This window comes from Trypanosoma brucei, chromosome 1 (genome assembly GCF_000002445.2).
Source record: "Trypanosoma brucei brucei TREU927 chromosome 1, complete sequence".
Lineage (NCBI taxonomy): Eukaryota > Euglenozoa > Kinetoplastea > Trypanosomatida > Trypanosomatidae > Trypanosoma > Trypanosoma brucei.
Genome location: NC_008409.1, coordinates 543101 through 561194, shown reverse-complemented (window position 1 = coordinate 561194; position 18094 = coordinate 543101). Strand labels below are relative to the sequence as shown.

General features: G+C 41.3%; 9 protein-coding genes across 9 annotated transcripts, besides 11 other annotated features; 2 read left to right on the top strand and 7 right to left on the bottom strand.

Annotated features, from left to right (window-relative positions):
- Positions 1–74: 74 nt before the first annotated feature.
- On the bottom strand, positions 75–1031 carry TB927.1.2210 (hypothetical protein, conserved; the record flags this gene model as incomplete). Its single annotated transcript, XM_001218920.1, has 1 exon — positions 75–1031. The coding sequence occupies one exon, from the start codon at positions 1029–1031 to the stop codon at positions 75–77; it is 957 nt and encodes a 318-aa protein (XP_001218921.1).
- Positions 1032–1322: 291 nt separating this feature from the next.
- TB927.1.2200 (hypothetical protein, unlikely) lies at positions 1323–1580 on the bottom strand (the record flags this gene model as incomplete). The annotated part of the gene is made up of 1 exon (XM_001218919.1): positions 1323–1580. One exon carries the CDS (start codon positions 1578–1580, stop codon positions 1323–1325), a length of 258 nt encoding a protein of 85 aa, XP_001218920.1.
- Positions 2722–7965, bottom strand: TB927.1.2190 (hypothetical protein, conserved; the record flags this gene model as incomplete). Its single annotated transcript, XM_001218918.1, has 1 exon — positions 2722–7965. The coding sequence occupies one exon, from the start codon at positions 7963–7965 to the stop codon at positions 2722–2724; it is 5244 nt and encodes a 1747-aa protein (XP_001218919.1).
- Positions 8277–8469: a sequence feature (Signal anchor predicted for Tb927.1.2180 by SignalP 2.0 HMM (Signal peptide probabilty 0.000, signal anchor probability 0.888) with cleavage site probability 0.000 between residues 63 and 64).
- On the top strand, positions 8277–8726 carry TB927.1.2180 (hypothetical protein, unlikely; the record flags this gene model as incomplete). The annotated part of the gene is made up of 1 exon (XM_001218917.1): positions 8277–8726. The coding sequence occupies one exon, from the start codon at positions 8277–8279 to the stop codon at positions 8724–8726; it is 450 nt and encodes a 149-aa protein (XP_001218918.1).
- Positions 8613–8681: a sequence feature (1 probable transmembrane helix predicted for Tb927.1.2180 by TMHMM2.0 at aa 113-135).
- Positions 8727–8948: 222 nt separating the features above from the next.
- Positions 8949–8954: a repeat region (inverted telomeric repeat hexamer CCCTAA).
- Positions 10783–11160, top strand: TB927.1.2170 (hypothetical protein, unlikely; the record flags this gene model as incomplete). Its single annotated transcript, XM_001218916.1, has 1 exon — positions 10783–11160. One exon carries the CDS (start codon positions 10783–10785, stop codon positions 11158–11160), a length of 378 nt encoding a protein of 125 aa, XP_001218917.1.
- Positions 10792–10860: a sequence feature (4 probable transmembrane helices predicted for Tb927.1.2170 by TMHMM2.0 at aa 4-26, 31-50, 60-82 and 103-122).
- Positions 10873–10932: a sequence feature (4 probable transmembrane helices predicted for Tb927.1.2170 by TMHMM2.0 at aa 4-26, 31-50, 60-82 and 103-122).
- Positions 10960–11028: a sequence feature (4 probable transmembrane helices predicted for Tb927.1.2170 by TMHMM2.0 at aa 4-26, 31-50, 60-82 and 103-122).
- Positions 11089–11148: a sequence feature (4 probable transmembrane helices predicted for Tb927.1.2170 by TMHMM2.0 at aa 4-26, 31-50, 60-82 and 103-122).
- Positions 11161–11937: 777 nt separating the features above from the next.
- TB927.1.2160 (calpain-like protein fragment, putative) lies at positions 11938–12330 on the bottom strand (the record flags this gene model as incomplete). The annotated part of the gene is made up of 1 exon (XM_001218915.1): positions 11938–12330. The coding sequence occupies one exon, from the start codon at positions 12328–12330 to the stop codon at positions 11938–11940; it is 393 nt and encodes a 130-aa protein (XP_001218916.1).
- On the bottom strand, positions 14538–14960 carry TB927.1.2150 (calpain-like protein fragment; calpain-like cysteine peptidase, Clan CA, family C2; the record flags this gene model as incomplete). The annotated part of the gene is made up of 1 exon (XM_001218914.1): positions 14538–14960. The coding sequence occupies one exon, from the start codon at positions 14958–14960 to the stop codon at positions 14538–14540; it is 423 nt and encodes a 140-aa protein (XP_001218915.1).
- Positions 14961–15892: 932 nt separating this feature from the next.
- Positions 15893–16195, bottom strand: TB927.1.2140 (hypothetical protein, unlikely; the record flags this gene model as incomplete). Its single annotated transcript, XM_001218913.1, has 1 exon — positions 15893–16195. One exon carries the CDS (start codon positions 16193–16195, stop codon positions 15893–15895), a length of 303 nt encoding a protein of 100 aa, XP_001218914.1.
- Positions 15902–15970: a sequence feature (3 probable transmembrane helices predicted for Tb927.1.2140 by TMHMM2.0 at aa 10-32, 34-56 and 76-98).
- Positions 16028–16096: a sequence feature (3 probable transmembrane helices predicted for Tb927.1.2140 by TMHMM2.0 at aa 10-32, 34-56 and 76-98).
- Positions 16054–16195: a sequence feature (Signal anchor predicted for Tb927.1.2140 by SignalP 2.0 HMM (Signal peptide probabilty 0.192, signal anchor probability 0.770) with cleavage site probability 0.056 between residues 48 and 49).
- Positions 16100–16168: a sequence feature (3 probable transmembrane helices predicted for Tb927.1.2140 by TMHMM2.0 at aa 10-32, 34-56 and 76-98).
- A 1693-nt stretch (positions 16196–17888) lies between the features above and the next one.
- Positions 17889–18059, bottom strand: TB927.1.2130 (hypothetical protein, unlikely; the record flags this gene model as incomplete). The annotated part of the gene is made up of 1 exon (XM_001218912.1): positions 17889–18059. The coding sequence occupies one exon, from the start codon at positions 18057–18059 to the stop codon at positions 17889–17891; it is 171 nt and encodes a 56-aa protein (XP_001218913.1).
- Positions 18060–18094: the final 35 nt, after the last annotated feature.

Sequence of the window (18094 nt, the reverse complement as noted above, 5' to 3'; positions counted from 1 at the left end):
GCGTATGTGTCTATGCTTCTAACGCCCAGGCACTCCTTATCTCTCCCCCCCGCTATATTTCCCATTGTATGACCTCATTCGTGTTTGTTTGGCTTTTCGGGTGATGTTCCGGCTCCATTGTCGCTTCCTTTCTCAGCCGCTGCCTCGAGTGGATCCGACCAGACCTCTCGAACCAGAAATCGAAACAATTGCTCCCGCTCGTCCATATCCTCTTCCCATATATCTATGGCTTCCTCAATCCACTTCTTATCATCATCATCATCATCATCATCATTATCATCATAAAAATCATCATCATAATAATCATCTAATGGATGAGGTGGAATTTTACTGAACATGTTGAGGAAACTCCACCCATGTCTTGTGGGATCCATATTTGAGCGGCCCCGCTTCGAGCCGGATCGTTTCTCGCCACCACCACCATCACCGTCATTATCATCGAAGTTTGGGCCATGGTCCGGCTTCCACGTAATATCCGACACCTCATACGTTTTATAGAAATCGCCACCACCACCGCCATCACTATCATTATTATTATTATTATTATCATCATCATTGTTTTTGGAGCCCTCGTTATTCAATTGGTTTTCTTCAATCCAAAGCTCTGTCTCTTCGAAAAATGGGTTGGGTGAAAATGTTAAGGACAAACGAGAACCCGTCTCCTTGTATGTCACCATCATATCCTTCAGGTGTTTCCGAAGCAGCGCCTCATCAAAAGTGCCCAGTTGATTTCCATCATCATCATCATCTTCAGCATCATTTCCCGCGGCGCGGCTGCCATCCCGATCCTCTTCAACATGCGCATCTCGAAGGACGGCAATGATGGCGTCTGCCCAAAATGTGGTCGGAAGTTTACCGTTTTTAATGGCATTTGTGATCACCTCGTGCCGGGCGCTGTAGTGCTCGTTCAGTTTGATGTTATTTTCAACAAGTACTTTAGTGACGGCCTCATGCATTTCATCCTCCAACTTGTTAATCAGTTTTTGCACAGCGCATACGGCACTATTGTATGGCGCAGCAGGACTACCCATCAGTAACGTTTCCAAGGACTCTCCTCCCCGCTAATTGTTTCGACCAAACGGTGTCGGTAACTGTCCCCTCTTCTTCTTCTTTCTCTTCCTATTCCGTCGTTTTTTTTTCTTCTTTTCCTTTCCGTTCGTTACTTTACCGTGGAGAAAACTTATGAAGTAAGAGAAGGAGATCAAAAAATGCTTACACATTTTGTAAATAAATGAAGGAAAAAAGTGGAAAAAAAGAAACAAATTGTATAGATAAAATCCCCCCCTTCCCCAAGTGGCCAAGAATTGTGGCCGGAAGTGGAGCTATTTCTCCGCCTCGAGGTTCATGAAAGGCAATGGAGAGGAAACATAATATAACGTGAGGAAACTGGCATGAAAAACCGAGCGAAGGGACCAAAAATGAAGATGAAAACAACAAAACAAAACAAAACAGAGTCGAAGTGGAAGAGCCGACACGCAGCCACCGGAAACATGTCGCCCCTCATTTATTTTTATTTCATATACTATTCTCTCCGCGTTTTTCTTTCTTTCTTTCTCTCTCCCCTGTAGATACAAACGCATAGGTGTGAACAAATAAATATATGTATACGTGCCTTTTTTTCTTTTAAAAAGAAAGGCTTTTTTTTCCACCTTTTACTGCCTCAGAGTTTCCAACACATGTACAAATAAACAATATATGAACGCAAATAACAAAACTCACCTGTGTGCGAGGAAAGGAAGGAAAAAGAAGAAGAAAAAAAGAAGAGCCAAGGGAAAACTGAAAAGTTCATATTCATATATACATACATATGTGTACTGCACATTATTATTAATGTGTGTGCGCGCGTGTGTTTGGAGAGGAAAGAAGAGTAGAATAATGCGGATGCAAACCGAATAGGCAACAATAACAATAGCAAACAGAAAAAAAAAGTGAGGAAAAGTGGACCAGAGAGCACATCGGCACGATAAATTTTCGCAGAGAAACCAAAAGGAAAAACAGAAACAAGACAGAGATACACCACGCCTCCAGCGAAACAACAACAACGACAAAACAACAACAACAGAAAAAAAAAAGAAGTTGAAACAAACAGTGACACCGACACGGATATAAACCAGACGTAGCACAAGGGTAATGAGGGAGAAATAAAACTACTAATAATATTAATAATAATAATAAAGTACAAAAAAAATGAAAAGAGACATGTGATGAGAGATAAAAAGCAGTGAGAGGAACTTGATTAGGTGGGTGTGGGGAGAGACGTTAAACACGCCATGGTGCGGCGGTAAACCTTCGATTTGAGCGACGTGTGTCAAAATGAATGGGCAATTCCCCTCCCCCCCCTGTCCTTCATGGGAATCACCTTTCAGTAGAAACTAACGGAAGGTATACACAAGACAACCGCAGCAGCATGGGATACAAAACAAAACAAAAAATAGAGGTAAAATGATGTACCTCTGCCTTTCCTCTTTTTTTTCTTTTTTTGATCGTCTCTTCGTTCATATAAAGTGATATGGGGGAGTCTCGCAATACCGAAAACAAAAAATTGCAAAACCAAGCCAAAAGAACAAAACTTCTCAAGAGAGGAAAAACACTAATAACACTAGTAACAAATAACGACAAACAGTCTCCCCACTTCCCTCCACATAACCCCCCCCCCTCCGAGTAGCGTGACACACCGAGGAACCAACGTTTTATATTCCTCTTTTCTTTTCCTTTTCCTTGCTAATCATACACACATGTCGTGCTACGACCGTAAATACGCGGCGGCCCTCCAGTCGCTACAGCACAAATCGGAAGTATGGGATGAAAAGCCACCGCACCAGGGAGTTCCTTCACTCGCGTGTACGAGGCCCTCGCCTGTCCATTCACTGCAGACTCTTCCATAACATCACTAATGAAAATCGCATCTGCAGTCGCTGATACGGTTGAGAGGGTTTGATGATACGGCTGCACATCCATTCGACACACGGGATTGCGTAAAGCCGATGAAGCGGGGGCAACCGGCTCCGCCACCACCACCTGCCGAAGAGGGTCGCGGGGAAACCGCTTATCCCAAAGCGTTACAACCCCCTTCGCGCCACCATATCCCGTCACAATAACATGGGGATAGCAATAAGGGAAACTTATATGGAGGCACGTGCCCTTCGAATTTTCTGCACCACCTACAGGCGGCTTTGCCGCGTCATCCTCCGACTCTGCGCTGCTAGGGAAAATACAAGTGGCCCGAGCGGGTTTTCGCAGATCAAATAAGTAAACCGAACCGGCGCCAACAGCTACGGTTGAATCATCAGTGGAGCTTGGTGTTATAACAGAGGGCATAATAAAGGATGACTGTTGGCTACCAATGCCCTCCAAAACCTTGTGCTCACACACCAAATCCCATGAGTCAATCAACCCATCAGGCCCACTTACATGCAATAAAGTCGCTGGTACATGATAGGAGGAAAGACAAGGCATGCGACCCCCGCCACATCTCCCCCCGCATGCCGCAGTCGCAAATGAGGTGACACGCTTCACTGCAGTCCCACCAGCGTAGTCCATGAAGAGCTGCACCGACCCCGAGGAACCCACTACGCACAACAACGTGCGATAGGCGGCATCTACAAAATGTAATCCAGTAACCGACTTGATAGAATTCGTAGCACAGTGCTCGGAAATAACCGGGCTATCTTCCTCAGGACACTGCCAGGCCGAATGGATGTTCCACGGAAGCCCCACCCACCCGTGCGACGACTTGGCAATGATCCCAGAGGTCATCTTTTTTCGCGGACCCGATTGCTGCTGTTGATTATACAGCGTTGTAGTCCTGGCAAATGCAACGGGATCAACCCACGACGTTACCGCCGGGGCACAAATATCTGAAATCCACCGGCACGTCGCTTTCACATGAACAGAGGTGGAACCCACACCGACTGATGTGGCCGGTGATGTGCTTGCCGACGCTGTTGCCGCCGTTAATGAGCACGCCGCGCTCAGGGCAGTAGAGGAACGGCCAGCCATGGCGGTGAGATGCTCTTCCGCGCTCCACGACCAAACCTGCACCGTACCATGAGAGGTTCCCGTTACGAGATGCCGTTCCGCCATGTGGAATGCCATCACGCCGATAAGCCCGTCATGCTCAAATGAAACGTTGCTGACCGGGTGTGACCAAGCCGACGCCCCAAGGCTCGTGTCGGAAGTTATCGAAAGGTTGATCAGGGGGAGTTGGCTCCCAGTGGGAGATAACATGGCGCTCGGTTCCCTTTCCTCGTCAACTAATGGTTTTACACCCTCGACGTGAGAGACTGGTGGGGACCAGGTCGGGAGAGGTGGGGATGGCACCGCAGGTAGGTTACAGCTATCACCACTATAACCAGCGGGGGGCGCTGACAGCCGCAATTCATTTCTCACCTTGTGCACGTACTCTCTCATGCAGAAGTCCCTCCTAAGGTTAAAGGTATTTCGTGGATCATCATCGTCCATTGGTACTAGCAACAGCTCGTCCAGGAAACCCAGAAGAGTGAAAACAAAGGATGCGACAGCTGCACCACTACCAGTGGAAACGATCCTGCGTGGTAAAACAGCGTCGCACGCGAGAGTCTGAACGTCCGCGACGCCACCACTTTCATTACTAAGTCGACGATCGCGTTCCACACCGGCTGCCTTGCCTCGTGATGCAGCACCGTCAGAACGATTGCCTGTCCCTCGCATTCCCCGTTTTAGAACCCGAATTACAGAGCTACGAAGCATCGATAAAAACCTCCTACTTTTGGCGTCACTGGGCACTTTTGTCGATTTTTCTACCGCACCTGACTCCCTCGGGGTTGTTGGCTGCGTGAAGAAGCCGCCCGCGCTAAGTGGTGGTAAACAACTGAGTGCCTCCTCCGCACGAGAGGAGACATAAGGACACGGATCATGTGTTGCAGCCCCTGTCCAGCACACCAGGCGTGCAAGAAAAACAATGGGGCAACCGACTTCCATGGCGCGGTCATTGTCACATTTTGATGGACACGACTCCAGTGGGCACCCTTTGGGAAAGTAAATGTCACAAATCAGCGAGCGCGTACCACTTACCAGACCTGGGAGGATATCCTCTTCACCACCACCGTTAGAACCACCCTCACCCGCTTCTGAAGCGCGATATATTTTTTCGGAGGCGCACTGAACGGAAGCCCGCACGGTTTCCATTGGCATGTGAGCAGACAAGTATCGCACCAGCCACCGTATAGAAAGAAAGACAATATCGACAAGATCGATTCGGTTGCTCATATTCCCCTCACGAGGAGCAACAAGCACGTTGGCACATTCAACAATAATGTGAATACATCGTAACGATGTCGCTTCGTCCGTACAACTGGACGACATAGTCACAGATATGGCTTTAAGAGCCGCTCCACGTATAATAGATGAAGATGCCCACGAAAGGAGGTGCAGCGTCTTTAAAGGGGATGCTAACTCTTCCAACCCCAACTTCTGTTCGCCTCCACTGCCGTTCGTCAGCGCTCCTTCGGTCCCAGCATTGATTGGTCTCGCAGCGCCAGGCTCAAGTGCACTTGCCTTCCACGTCAATGCCACGAACAACGCGAGAAGAGAAGTGATAGAGGTTGTTAATCTTGCCGCGTAAGCGTCGGTGGTTGCTACGAAATGATGTTGGACGCGGCTCCCCCTTGACTGATTGATGTACACTTCAGCAGACCCCCGCTGCAACAACGGCACCCTGACGCTGGCATCTCGCAGAAGTTCGCTGCAAAGATTGAGTGCGCCACTCTCAAGAAGATACTTCCTGTCTTGGTCAAATGAGAAGCTGGTCATGGATAGTATGGCTGAAGAGAGCACACGCTGGCCTTCAGACTCCAGCCAATAACCGAGTTCCTTGCACTGCCACAGACCAGGCCCAGCAGGAGGGTCACTAGGCAGGCTGAAGGGTCTTTCCAACGCCTTCAGGCAACTCGTCGTTACGGCGCTTCGCTGTGCCCACGCCAGTCCTGCAAGCGATGGGTCCGCATAGCATGCCTTGGCGTACACAAATAACATAGAAGGTAGCAAATGCTGCAGATCACTCCGGCTCCAAAAACGCGCTAACGCCATGTCGAATATTCCAACTTTTGCGCATGCCGCCGCGGCCGAAAGTCCGGCATCAATGAAACGGCAGAGGACCTTCATAGCTTCATCACGGTGTGCCACCACAAGCAAACCCTGCAGCAACATGGGCAACCCGGCGACAGAAGGGAAGGGCCTCATGAATGCACCTCCGGAACACCCACAACCACTGAGATCATTTGAGCCTGTGCTGCATGCGAGAAGAGGGTCAACTGCCGCTTCCTCCCCCATACCTCTGTAAATACTCACCTTCCGTGGCCCAGTCCTGTGCGGTCCGATATGTCCCGGCCGTCTACACTGATGCCAGGCAATGCCCCCGCAGTGGAACAAGCTCTGCTCCGTTACCCGCTCCGCCACAGCCATCAAGCAGCGCAGCTCCTCCTCAAGGAAATCAGGCACAGTGACAGGACGGTTACCAAGTGATGGAAGCGACATGGAACGCTGCTCGCATCGCCACTTAGTGACGTTCCAGTCGAGCCACTCGCGAAACTCCAACGTTGTCAGTGAGGTGGGAGGAGCTGGCTGAACTGCTCGCTTCAAGGAGACAAAAGTTCTGCCAATAATGCAATCCAACGAATCCCATTGTGGATGGTTTCCCATATGCGGGAGCGGTGGATAAACACAAACCTCACCACCCAGGGCTGTGATGATGCGTTCCGCAAGCAAGAATCCACGAAATAACGGAGCGACGACAACATCTTCACGAAATAAGTGCACAAACGTTTTGTACGGAAGAGAAGACCAAGCAATGCACTCCATTATGGCCATAGTCGCCCAATGAAGCTGACCAAGTGGCGTCTTCTTGTCATCCAGTGCCCCAGGTATAAGGAAAGGCAAAAGCGGGTGAATATCTGTTAGGGAATCGTTCTCAACCATAAACCACAGCAGTGCCATCTGTAACGGTGTCATAAGACACGAGGTGAGTATATCTGAGGGCAGCTTTGGGTGCTGGGGCAACTCCCCTGAAAACGTAGCACCAAGGAAGAAAAAATCACTCAGCACGGACGAAGTGGCGCAAGTTTCTTCACTACCAGCATCAAATGATGATACACCTGCCGTACCCTCATGGGGCACCCGCAGCGTGGGGCGGTCCGCATCTGGAGGTCCTTGTGCAAACGAAGTGTCACCTTCGGCATCACTCCCCGTGTTGTGCTCCGGTTTGGGCGAACTCTGGCAGCGAAGGAAATTCCTTAAAAGTTCGCTAGCGTTTGGACAATCAGCCACCACAACCAGCGGCAATCCGACCTTCTCGAAGAGCGTCCTGGTGCGACACTTCACAGCACTGCCAGATGGCTCCATCAGGTATATTAATCCCGACTGCGGTCGCGGTACACCGTAGCCACCGTAATGAAAAATTACCTTTCCACGTCCCCCGGCACGTTCTCGGCACTGCATGAGACCCCGATGCAACCGGCTCACTTCAGTATTATGGCAGTGTTTAACCATCAGCGAGCGCTTTGATAAGGCCTGGTACCGGCGTTCCAGTTGCTTTCCCAATTCTCCCAATATGTTGAAACTGTCACCAGGGAGAAGTCCCAGTGACCGCCAGCCGAAAACATAAGGCGCATCCAACGCCTGAATGGAGTTTTCCTCTTGATTTCCATCTCCTTCCTCTCCCCAAAGCAGGGGGTTAATGTTAATACTCACCACTACCGCAGTTGTCGCTGCCGGCACAACCGCAGCTTCTGCCGCTATGCCGCCCGCCGGAGGTTCCCGTTCCGAAAGCGGCACGCGGCGGCCACGGCGAAGCCAAGCCTCCTGCACAAGTCGCAACCAGCGCCGACGCTCCACCGCCTCCACTTCTACAGCCGTGCGTGGTTCCAGATCGGTTCCAGAAGACACATTTGGTGGAATATCATCAACTGACGGCACTGTCCAAAAGTTCATTGACCGCAACGGCTCAAATCGCCGTGAGGGGAGTAAACAACACGGCACACCGACTTCACACGGTCACACACACACACACACACACAAACACGTTCACACAAACACGTTCACACACCCGTTCAGAGAGTTTCTCGTGCCACAGAAAAAAAAAAAGAAAAAGAAAACCAAAAACAAAAACAAAGCCAAACAGAAGAGGCAATATACGATTTTTTTCCCCCCTCTCAACCGTGTGGACGTCAGCGTCCGCGCCAGTCAAATCTGTCAAGAGAAAAGGAAACAAAAGCAGCAAATGCTAAAAACAAAAAACAACAATGATTTCGCCAAACAGAAGATTCAGATTCGATACACGCAGCGTGTGGGTTGGCAAGGTAAGAGAAAAAGGAAATTCTCTCCCTTCCACCGCACACGCAAAGCGGCTTACGACAGAGGCCGAATGGTTGTTGCTCTCTCCTTTCCCCGTCTATTTTCCTCTCTTTTCTTTTTTTTTTACTTCTTTTTCAACCGCCGCTATATTTTCCCGTCCACTTGCGGCACGCGTCTCAATAATTCCCCTCGCCACGTTTTCGATCCCTCGTCACAGACACCTCGCGTCGCGCTTCCTCTTTCTTCAAAAAAGAAAAAAAAAGGTCACCGCGCCTTATATATATATTTATTTATTTATTTCTGTATACGTGAACAGTTTCCACCCCTTCACTTTTTGTTTCCTATTAGCTTTCTTGAAGCTCTTTCTTTCTGTCTTCCCTATGGAAACCCAACAATAACGAAGCTACGTAAATTTTCTCTGGCTCGCAGACTGTTTTAGGTTTGTTGTTTTGTTGTTCTTTTTTTTTTCTTTCTTTGCTTCTGTCTGCCTTTTGCCTCCTATTTCCGCTCAAACACAGAGACGCAAACGAGAAGTGCACTTTACTTTCCCTCCCCGTTTAATCTCTCCGCCGCACCAAAATATAAATAAATTAATACTTATATTCTTATTAAACGTATACCCCTAATGCACTTCAAAGTGATGTGATAATTCCTTCTTCACTGAGGCTCACAACCGTTCTTACTTTCTTACTTGTTTTGTTTTGTTTTGTTTTGTTTGGTTTTGTTTCTCTTCTCTTCTCTTCTCTCTTCTTTTTTTTATCTTTTTGTTTCGCTTTGGTTAGTTCCCCCTTCTTCTCTTCCTCGTATGATGTTTCCTCTCCCTCTCTTTCCTATTGTTGTTGATCTTATTGCTCTTGCTCTTGCTCCTGTTCCTGTTGTTCTTTTTCTTTTTTTTTAATTATTTTAATTATTATTATTATTACTCTCCTTGAGGGTGAGCGATTGCGTTTTACACGCAGCACCACGCAAAGTTACGGACGCACTGCGAGGCGCCAATGCTCCGCGAGAGAAATAAATGAACACACGGACGTGTGGAATTTAAGGGAAGAGAGGGGAAACTTGAAGGAGGGAAGTGAAAGAGAGACCTTCCAAAAAAAAAAAAAAGGAGGTAAGAGAGAGAGAGAGAAAGAGAAAGAAAGAAAGAGAAGGAAGAAAAAAGAAAAGTTGAGGTTAAGTAACACAGAAACAATAAATTCACCAACACAGTACCGAGAAAGCGCAAACAATACGCCACGATGGGTAGGTTATAATAATGATAAGAGTATTAATAACAATGGTGGTAATCATATGAGTCGAAATTACGAGCTGGAAACCACACTTTCTCCTACGGTAACTAAATCCCATACAAACTTAAATACATTTAATGAGTGAAAAGTATCACCTCCAAACAAAAACAGACACACACATACACACACACACATATATATATATCCTTCTTCTTTTCTTTTATCTCTTATTTTATTTTCTTTTTCTTCAGTTCACTTTTTTCTTTTTCTTTTGTTTTTGTTTCGCTTCAGTATCTCATGCACTGAGGAAATAATGGTGACATCATGCTGTAACAAAATGCAGGCACAAACACACAAAACAAAACTGCACGGGGGGGGGCAAAAAATAAAAATAAAAGTAAATAAATGAGAAAGAAAAGGAAGACGTGCGTTTGCGTTTGCGTTTGTATGGAGGCGATACCTTTCTTTTTGCAAGTACCCATACGAAGTTAAGCCACTCACACGAGATACAAGAATGGAAAAATAAAAATAACAATAATAATAACAGTTAAAAAAGAAAAAAGAAAGGAAAGGAATAGAAACAAACAAAACGTAAATAAATACTATAAATATAAATACTTATTTAATGGAAATAGGGAGGCTAAATAGGCGTTCGCGTAAATAGACAACAATGACAGTAGAAAGAAATAAGTCGAGAGAAAGGTTTCGTATATTACCCACATATATATATATATATATATATTCATTTATATATAATAGAAAGGAAACGTGTATAAGTGTACGGGGATGAGTTACACCCTCAAAAAACAAAAAAAAAACAGAAACAAAAACTACGTATGGAGTTACATAATACAGAAACGCACACACACACACACACACACATATATATATATATATATATACACTTAGATATAGATATAGATGTAGATAAGTGGAGGTATAATGAGAAAAATAAAATAAAGAAGCACAAGTAAGGAGTGACCACGTCAATGCAAAGTTTGGCGTGTTTGCGTTTGAAGTTTGCAGAGAAACGCTGTGGACCGGTAACGATGGCAATAATAAATAACAAATAACAAATAATAATAGCGATAACACATGCATGCAACTCATTTCAGTAAGGCATCTAAAGAAGCAGAAAAAATGAAAGACACAACTGCCATAAAACTAATATCTTCCCTTTCTTTTTTTTTTCCCCCTCCTCCTCGTTTTTTTTTTTGGGAGCTGTTTCATGGCGGTGATAATAATTGTAACAAAAACGACGGCAATAGCAATAATGGTAACAATAATTGGTATTGGCATTGGTATTAGTATGGGGATTGCTATTAATAATAATAATATTATTATCATCATTATTATTTGTTATTATTATCATTATTATTATTACTACCACTCCTACTACGACAATAATGCCGTCATTATTTCACTCCTTTCCTTTTCTTTTCTTTTCTTTTTTTTTTCTCATTTATTTACACTCCGTCAATACCCTTTTACACACACTCATACACATACCACATACGTCCGCACAAACAAACAAACAAACAAACAATGGATAACAATAGTTATTTTCTTTCTTTTTTTTTTTTGGGGGGGGGGGAGGGGAGATTAATGACACATATAATCATGTGGTCAAACTCCAGCAGAATAAAATAAATCAATAAATCACTAAATAAATCAAACTTGCAAACAAAATACGTAAGAAAACAAACAAACAAATAAACAAATAAACAACATGAATAAATAAATAAATCAGATAATAAATAACAAATCCAAAGCTGTATTACCTTGCATCAGGGAAACTTCATCCCTCCCTCATTTGCTTTCTTTCTCTCTCTATATTATATTATATTATTTTGCTTTGCTTTGCTTTGCTCTTAAATTTGTTTTATTTTGTTCCCTCCAAACTACAGAGAGAAAGGGGGGAAAAAATAAATAAATACGTAGATACATAAATGGATACACCATAACTCTACCTATTTTGTCAACGTACATACTCCCTCCCTTTCTTTCCCTATGCACAAATAAACATATCAATAAATAAAACAAATATATCACACATTGTATCATATAAACGTATGCATTACACCACTTTATATATATATATATATATATAGATATAGATATAGATACATATATGTGTTGATTTTTTTTTGAAAAAATAAAACCCATCCTTTTTTGTTTGTTTGTTTGTCATTGTTTTCCTCCCCTTTTCCTCTTCTTCTTACACACATTTCATTGGATGTTCTTTTTTTTTTTTTAATCTCTCTTTTTCTTTTCCCTTTCTCTTTCTCTTTCTCTTTATCATCATCATCATCATCATCATCATCATTATATTATCATTATTATTTTTTTTTTTAAATATTCTTTATATATATATTTTTTCATTTTATAGACGATATTGTTCTTCAGATCCTGCGGTACGGGCCTCCAGCGTGTCCACATTCCATTGAGTAACTTCCCCCTCCACAAAAAGTTCTGTTGAAAGCGGTGGAACATCCACTTCTGCAAGATATTTACCCCTGTCACCTTCTCTACCAGGGCGGGGCTCATCAATTCGGAAGGCGGTGGTGGAACCCAATGGAAGAATTTGAGTATCAAAATCAAAAAGAATGGCCACATGAATGGTGTAACATGGCGAGTCATTATAAAAAGCCCATCGCTTATTTTTGGTATCACTTAGACGGAAAAGAAGTCCATTAAACATGCTGTGAACCTCCGTTGCTCCTTTGAAATTGGGTTGGCCGTTTTTGTAACTGACTGTCGACTGAATGCAACCCATTTTGTTTTTTTTTGTGTGTTTTGTGTTCTTGTTGCTGTTGCTGTTGCTGTTTTTTTTTTTCCTCCCTTCTTGACAACTATTTAAGAAAAGTTATGTATCTGCGCAGAAGACGATGGTTTCTCTTTTTCTTTATATCTTTATGTCTTGCTTTCTTTCTTCACCTCTTAATTTCTCGCTGTTTAGCTTCAATGTGCCTTGATTTTATCTTTTATTTTTTGTATTTCGTATTCATATGAAAAGCAGACATCAGAGATGCAAATAAAATGTTAATTGCAAGGGGGAAAAAAAAAAAACAACATCAGCATTTTTAAAAGAAAGAAAAGAAATGGAGAGAAAGAAAAAAAGTTAGTGGGGGTGACAATGGTATGGGAAAAAAAAACAATAATAATAATAAAGTAACAAAAAACAATATAAAAACAAAGTCATGACAGAGGTGACATGACAGGACAACAAAACAGAGATTTACACATTAAAAGTACTCGACCGAAACGGAATTAAAAAACAAAAAACAAAAAAAACAAAAACAACAGAAAAAGAGGAACTGAAGGCGTAAAACAAAAAATAAAAATAAAGAAAACAGCATATCGTCATCGTCATCATTTATTATCGGACGCGAGGGAGGTACAAATAAATAACTGAAACAAAGCAACAACATAAAAAGAGGCTCAGGAACGCGTATAAATCCAAAAAATAAAATAAAATAAAAACACCAATAACTCTAAACAAAAATAAAATTGAAATAAATACGTATAAACAAATAAACATATATATATATATAAGTAGGGAGAGATAGAGTAAATGAAAGAAAAGGAGAAAAAAAAAAGAGAGATTTAATGGAAAGCAAAGACTTAAGAGGCAGATAAAAATGCCAAACACCAACTCATACGATATTTCTTTTCACTTCAAATTAATTAACACCGCCTTTGATGAAGTTCTTTTTTTTTCTCTCCCCCTTTTTTTTTGCTCTCAACTCTCTTCTCTTCTCTTCTCTTCTTCTTTCCACCCTTTCACTTCACTTCAGTTCATTTCCCTTTTCTTCTTTTTAAGTCCCGTACAAAATAAATAAATGGACAAATGAACATATGCCAACATATGTTACTTGTACATTTATACGTATATATATATATATATTTATTTATTTGTAACTCGGTGTAAAAATTTAAAAAAAAATAGTAGTAAAAACGGAAAAGAAAAAAAAGAAAAGAATCAAATAGCGCTCAGTTGCAGCAGCGGGAAGTTACGTACGTTACACAGATTTTCTTTCTTTCTTTCTTTCTCCACTCCGCCTTTCCACTGTATTGTACTGTATTGTATTGTGAATGAGCTGAATAACTGTGTGTAAAATTTGAGGATAAAAACAAAACAAAACAATGACGGAGGCGGAAACTCAAATAAATCAACAAAAAAAAATACACATACAACAAAAAAGTATATTTAAATATAAATATAAATATATAAATATAAATATATATATATATATATATATATATGAGAGGGAAAAGTAAAGAAGCAAATAAACACACACACACACAAAAAAAAGCTGAGAATACATATCATTAAATAAATAACTAGAGGCAGATGCCGAGAAGAATGTCACTAGACAATGTTCCACACCTGAATGAGCAGACACACAGAGAAACAAGAAAGGAATACATATAAATATTCGAATAAACAAATATTTGTTTGCGCAGTTAAACTATGGGAAAGAAGAGAGAGAGAGACGGTAGCAGAAGTGGGAGATGGTCTTTAAAAAGAGCAAAGAAAAAAAAAAGGCGACGTGGAGGAATGTGCGAGTGCGTGCGACTTATTATTATTATTCTTTCTTTTTTTTTAAAAAAAAAAAGTACCTTCCTTTTCTTTTCATGAGAACAACACTTAACAATAACCACACAAGCCACCATTCACACATTTAACTCCTTCACTCTGCCCCTTACCTCACTCTCTCTTCCCTCATCTTTTCATATTTTTTGTTTTCATTTTCATTTTCATCTTCACTTCGTTTTTTTTTCTCTTTTCTTTTCTTTTCTTTTTTCTTTTTTCTTTTTGTGCTCGATTTCCGCTGAACCCTCCTTATGCATAAACGCGCAACCGTACCCGCGGAATGAGTGTAACAACACAACGAAACACGTAAAGAAAGAGGGGCATAAAGTAAAGTAAAGTAATGGGGGAAAAAAAAAATAAAAACAAAAACAAAATAACACATAAAATTAAAACGATGTCGCCTTGAAGGGACCGGTGTGACGGAAATATCTCTCCGGGTTACGGTCCTCATTTAACCGGAAGTAATCATCAGAAAGCAACAAGGCATCAATTTTACTTTCATATCCGGTAATTTCTCCCTTAACGAAACGTTGCGTCTCAAGTGGGTAAATGGTGACCTCGCAGAGAATTCCATCATCCTGCTGTGCAGCTGTGGCTTTATCCAATGGTTCAATGAGGCTGTTTGCGCTGAAAAGATATGTCACATGAAACTCATAATCCTTTGAGTTGTTAAAGAAACCAATGGTACCGTCAGCTTCATCCACAAGACGATACAACAAGCCATTGAAGAGAGGAACTTGAATTGTGCTTTGCATGGTGGGCTCGGCAAGGAGTTGGCCTTCACCTTGTTTGCTCAGAAATAGACCCATCTTTATTTTTTTTTTTCCTTTGTAAGTTGTTGTAAGTTGTTGTTGTTGTTGTCGTTGCTGCTGCTGTTGCTTCTAAGTGTACGTTCGCTGGTATGAATATCTTCTCTTTTACTCTTGATTTTAAGTTGGTATGTTTGATTAGAAAAAATTTAAAACCCAAACGAAACAGTGACAGTAACAATAACAATTAGAGAATATAAATATATAAATACATATAGGAGCAAACATACATGAGGATTGAAAAAAGAGCAGAGGTGAAACGCAATTCGTGTCGATCGGTAATTTATTACTTTCCTTTTTGTTTGTTTGTTTGATTTATTTTGATGGAAAGTGGCCTGCTAACAGTACATGTAGCTCCTAATGCACACCAACCTCTTTACTCTCACAGGGTTGCTTCTAAGAGATGAAGAAGGGAAGTTAAGAAAAAAAAAAAGAAAAAAAAAGAAAAAAAAAAGAAAAAAAAAGAAAAAAAAAGAAGAAACGAATACTCTTCATTTCTTCCCTTTACGGGAAAACAAATGTTGTTCCTCCGCCTCCGCTTCCCGTTTCCTTCTCCCAGCTTCCGTTTCATTTTAAATTCCTTTTTGGTGCTATTTTCTTTCCTCTTTTAATTTTTTTTTTCAATTTCCTCTTGCCTTGCCTTGCCTTGTTTTTTTTTTGAATTTCTTTTGAGTTGGCGCCTTCACCGAATTCTTTCCATTCCATTTTTATATGTTTCTTCCTCCTCTTCCTCTCCTCTTTCTTTTTGTACTCCTTCAAATCCGTCACATGCATGCCCCTCCCCTCCCCCCTCGTCAAAAAAAAAAATCACTTTTGTGTTTCGTCCTTTTCAAACAAAAAACACAAAAACCTTCTGTTGTTTTTCTCTTCTCTTCAGTTGAACAAAACAAACAAAATAATAAAATAATAAAATAATAAAAAAGTGATAATAATTACAACAGCAGCAATAATAAAAATAATAATATACATTTGTGTAAACATATGATGAAGAAAGGAAAAAAAAACGGAAGAAAACGCACCTGGCACATTTGTGTCGACTCTGTCACGTGTAAAATACAAAAAAAATTATGTATACGCAACGAACACGTGACAGAGTGAAGTGAGCTTACAAATGCAAACACAAGCACACAGAGATAACGGCAGATATAAAGAAAAGGAAATAAATTAATAATAATAATAAACACAAACAAAAATTCGCTTCCCACCCATTTCTGTTCCCACAGAAACCAATGCATTTCCCAACTAGAATATGAATGATAATAACCGTAACAATATTATTAATGTTAACAGTAATATAATAAGGTTACTATTGAAAATATAACAAACGCATCAATACAAATGCACCCTTTTCCTCTTTTTCCTTCCGTATATATATTTTTAAAAATCCATCTTCCGCATCACCGTGTGAGCGAGAGAAAGGAAAAGAAAGATCCACTAACTTTTCATTTGTACATCTAATATATTCATACATAGATACTTATACCATTTACTAAATTCAACAATATATCATTTAACTAAAACATACCCAATACAAATAAATATATTCCTTTATATATATATATATATACATATTTCCTTTCCTTCCTTTTTCATCCTTTTTTTACCATTATAATTATTAACGCCATTATTACGTTACATTACATTTATATTGTATTCGTGTGAATATGTCTACATCATTTATGCAGATATATCTGTCATTGTTGCGTTTGGTGCTGTTGTCAATGCAAGAGAAAACAATACAAATCGGAAGGGAGTAGAAATAGAAGTAAGAGGAAAGTCCCTCCACCTCCACCTCCACTCCTTTATTTTATTTTTTATTTTTATTGTTTTGCAAATTGAAAAAAAGAAAAACAAATATGAAACAGAGATGTGAAATAAAAATATGAAAAAAAAAAAGAAAAAAGGAAAGAGGGAAGCCCCTCAGCAAACCCTCTTCATCCCTATTTAGAGGAAGGGAGGAAACAATATGAAAGTAGAAATTAAGTAAAAAACAAAAACAAATTAAAAACAAAAAAAAAGGTCAAGAATAATATGTGGGAAGATGCAAAGGAACGGGTGGGAGAACAATCGAACAAACAAAATAAAAAGAAAAAGAAGGGGAGCGGAAGCAGAAACAGAAACAGAGAAAACAAAACAGAAAGGTAAAAGGTAGGGCCTACATATAAACAGTAAGAGGGAGTGTGGGGTGATGGCCGAAAGGACGCATATGAATGAAAAAAAAGAAAAAGAAAGAAACGGAATGAGGAGAGAGAAAAAGAACACGGCAACCGAGGGAAATACGGATGTAAGAAGAAGGAAGTAATAGTAATAATAATGATGGTAACAACAACAATAATAACGCAACTACACCACTTTAGCTCCTTTCACCTGGTTATATTATGTAAATAAATCAACATATACACGTTTCCTTGACATCTTCTTCCTCAACCTCAATTGGTCCTCTTGCTCAATCCACTGGAGAAGAGGAACGAAACGAAACAAAACATAACAAACAAACAAACGTTCATACCTATATCGTATATATTGTGCGCTCAAAATCAACTAACACAAAGGGAAACAAATAACGTTAGAGCCCGCACTGCAAGCGTATGCACCAACACGAGCACACAAGACATCCGCTACTCACACCCCGGCTAAGTTTTCTTATTTCTTTTTCTTTTCTTTTCCTTCCTTCTTCTAATTCTATCATCTACATTATACTTATCAGACCCTCTTCGTTCGTCTTTCTCTTTCTCTTTCTCTCTCTCTATATATATATATCTTTTTTTCTTTCTTCTTCACCTTTTACTCGCATACGGATATCGTGGATCCCTCATTTTTCCTCTTATATGGCGACTCACCCACCTCTTCCCTCTTTCATTCGTTAAATTTAGTAACATTCTTCTCTCTTTTTTTGTTTTCCTTTTTCTACATTATGATTTCTACATGTCATTTGGAAGATTCAGCCCAGTAGGAACCGCATGGGCTCGCACATATGGCGGGGGCCCGCTTGTACAAATGCCCCTCAAGCATGCGGATGTGCAGTAAAAACTCTTGAAATTCCCCATCACCATTACTGACCCCTTTTGAGGCACCAACCGGGGGCACAAAAGCACACATCTAAGTGCATTTCGGCCACCATTTGGGGTTTCTCT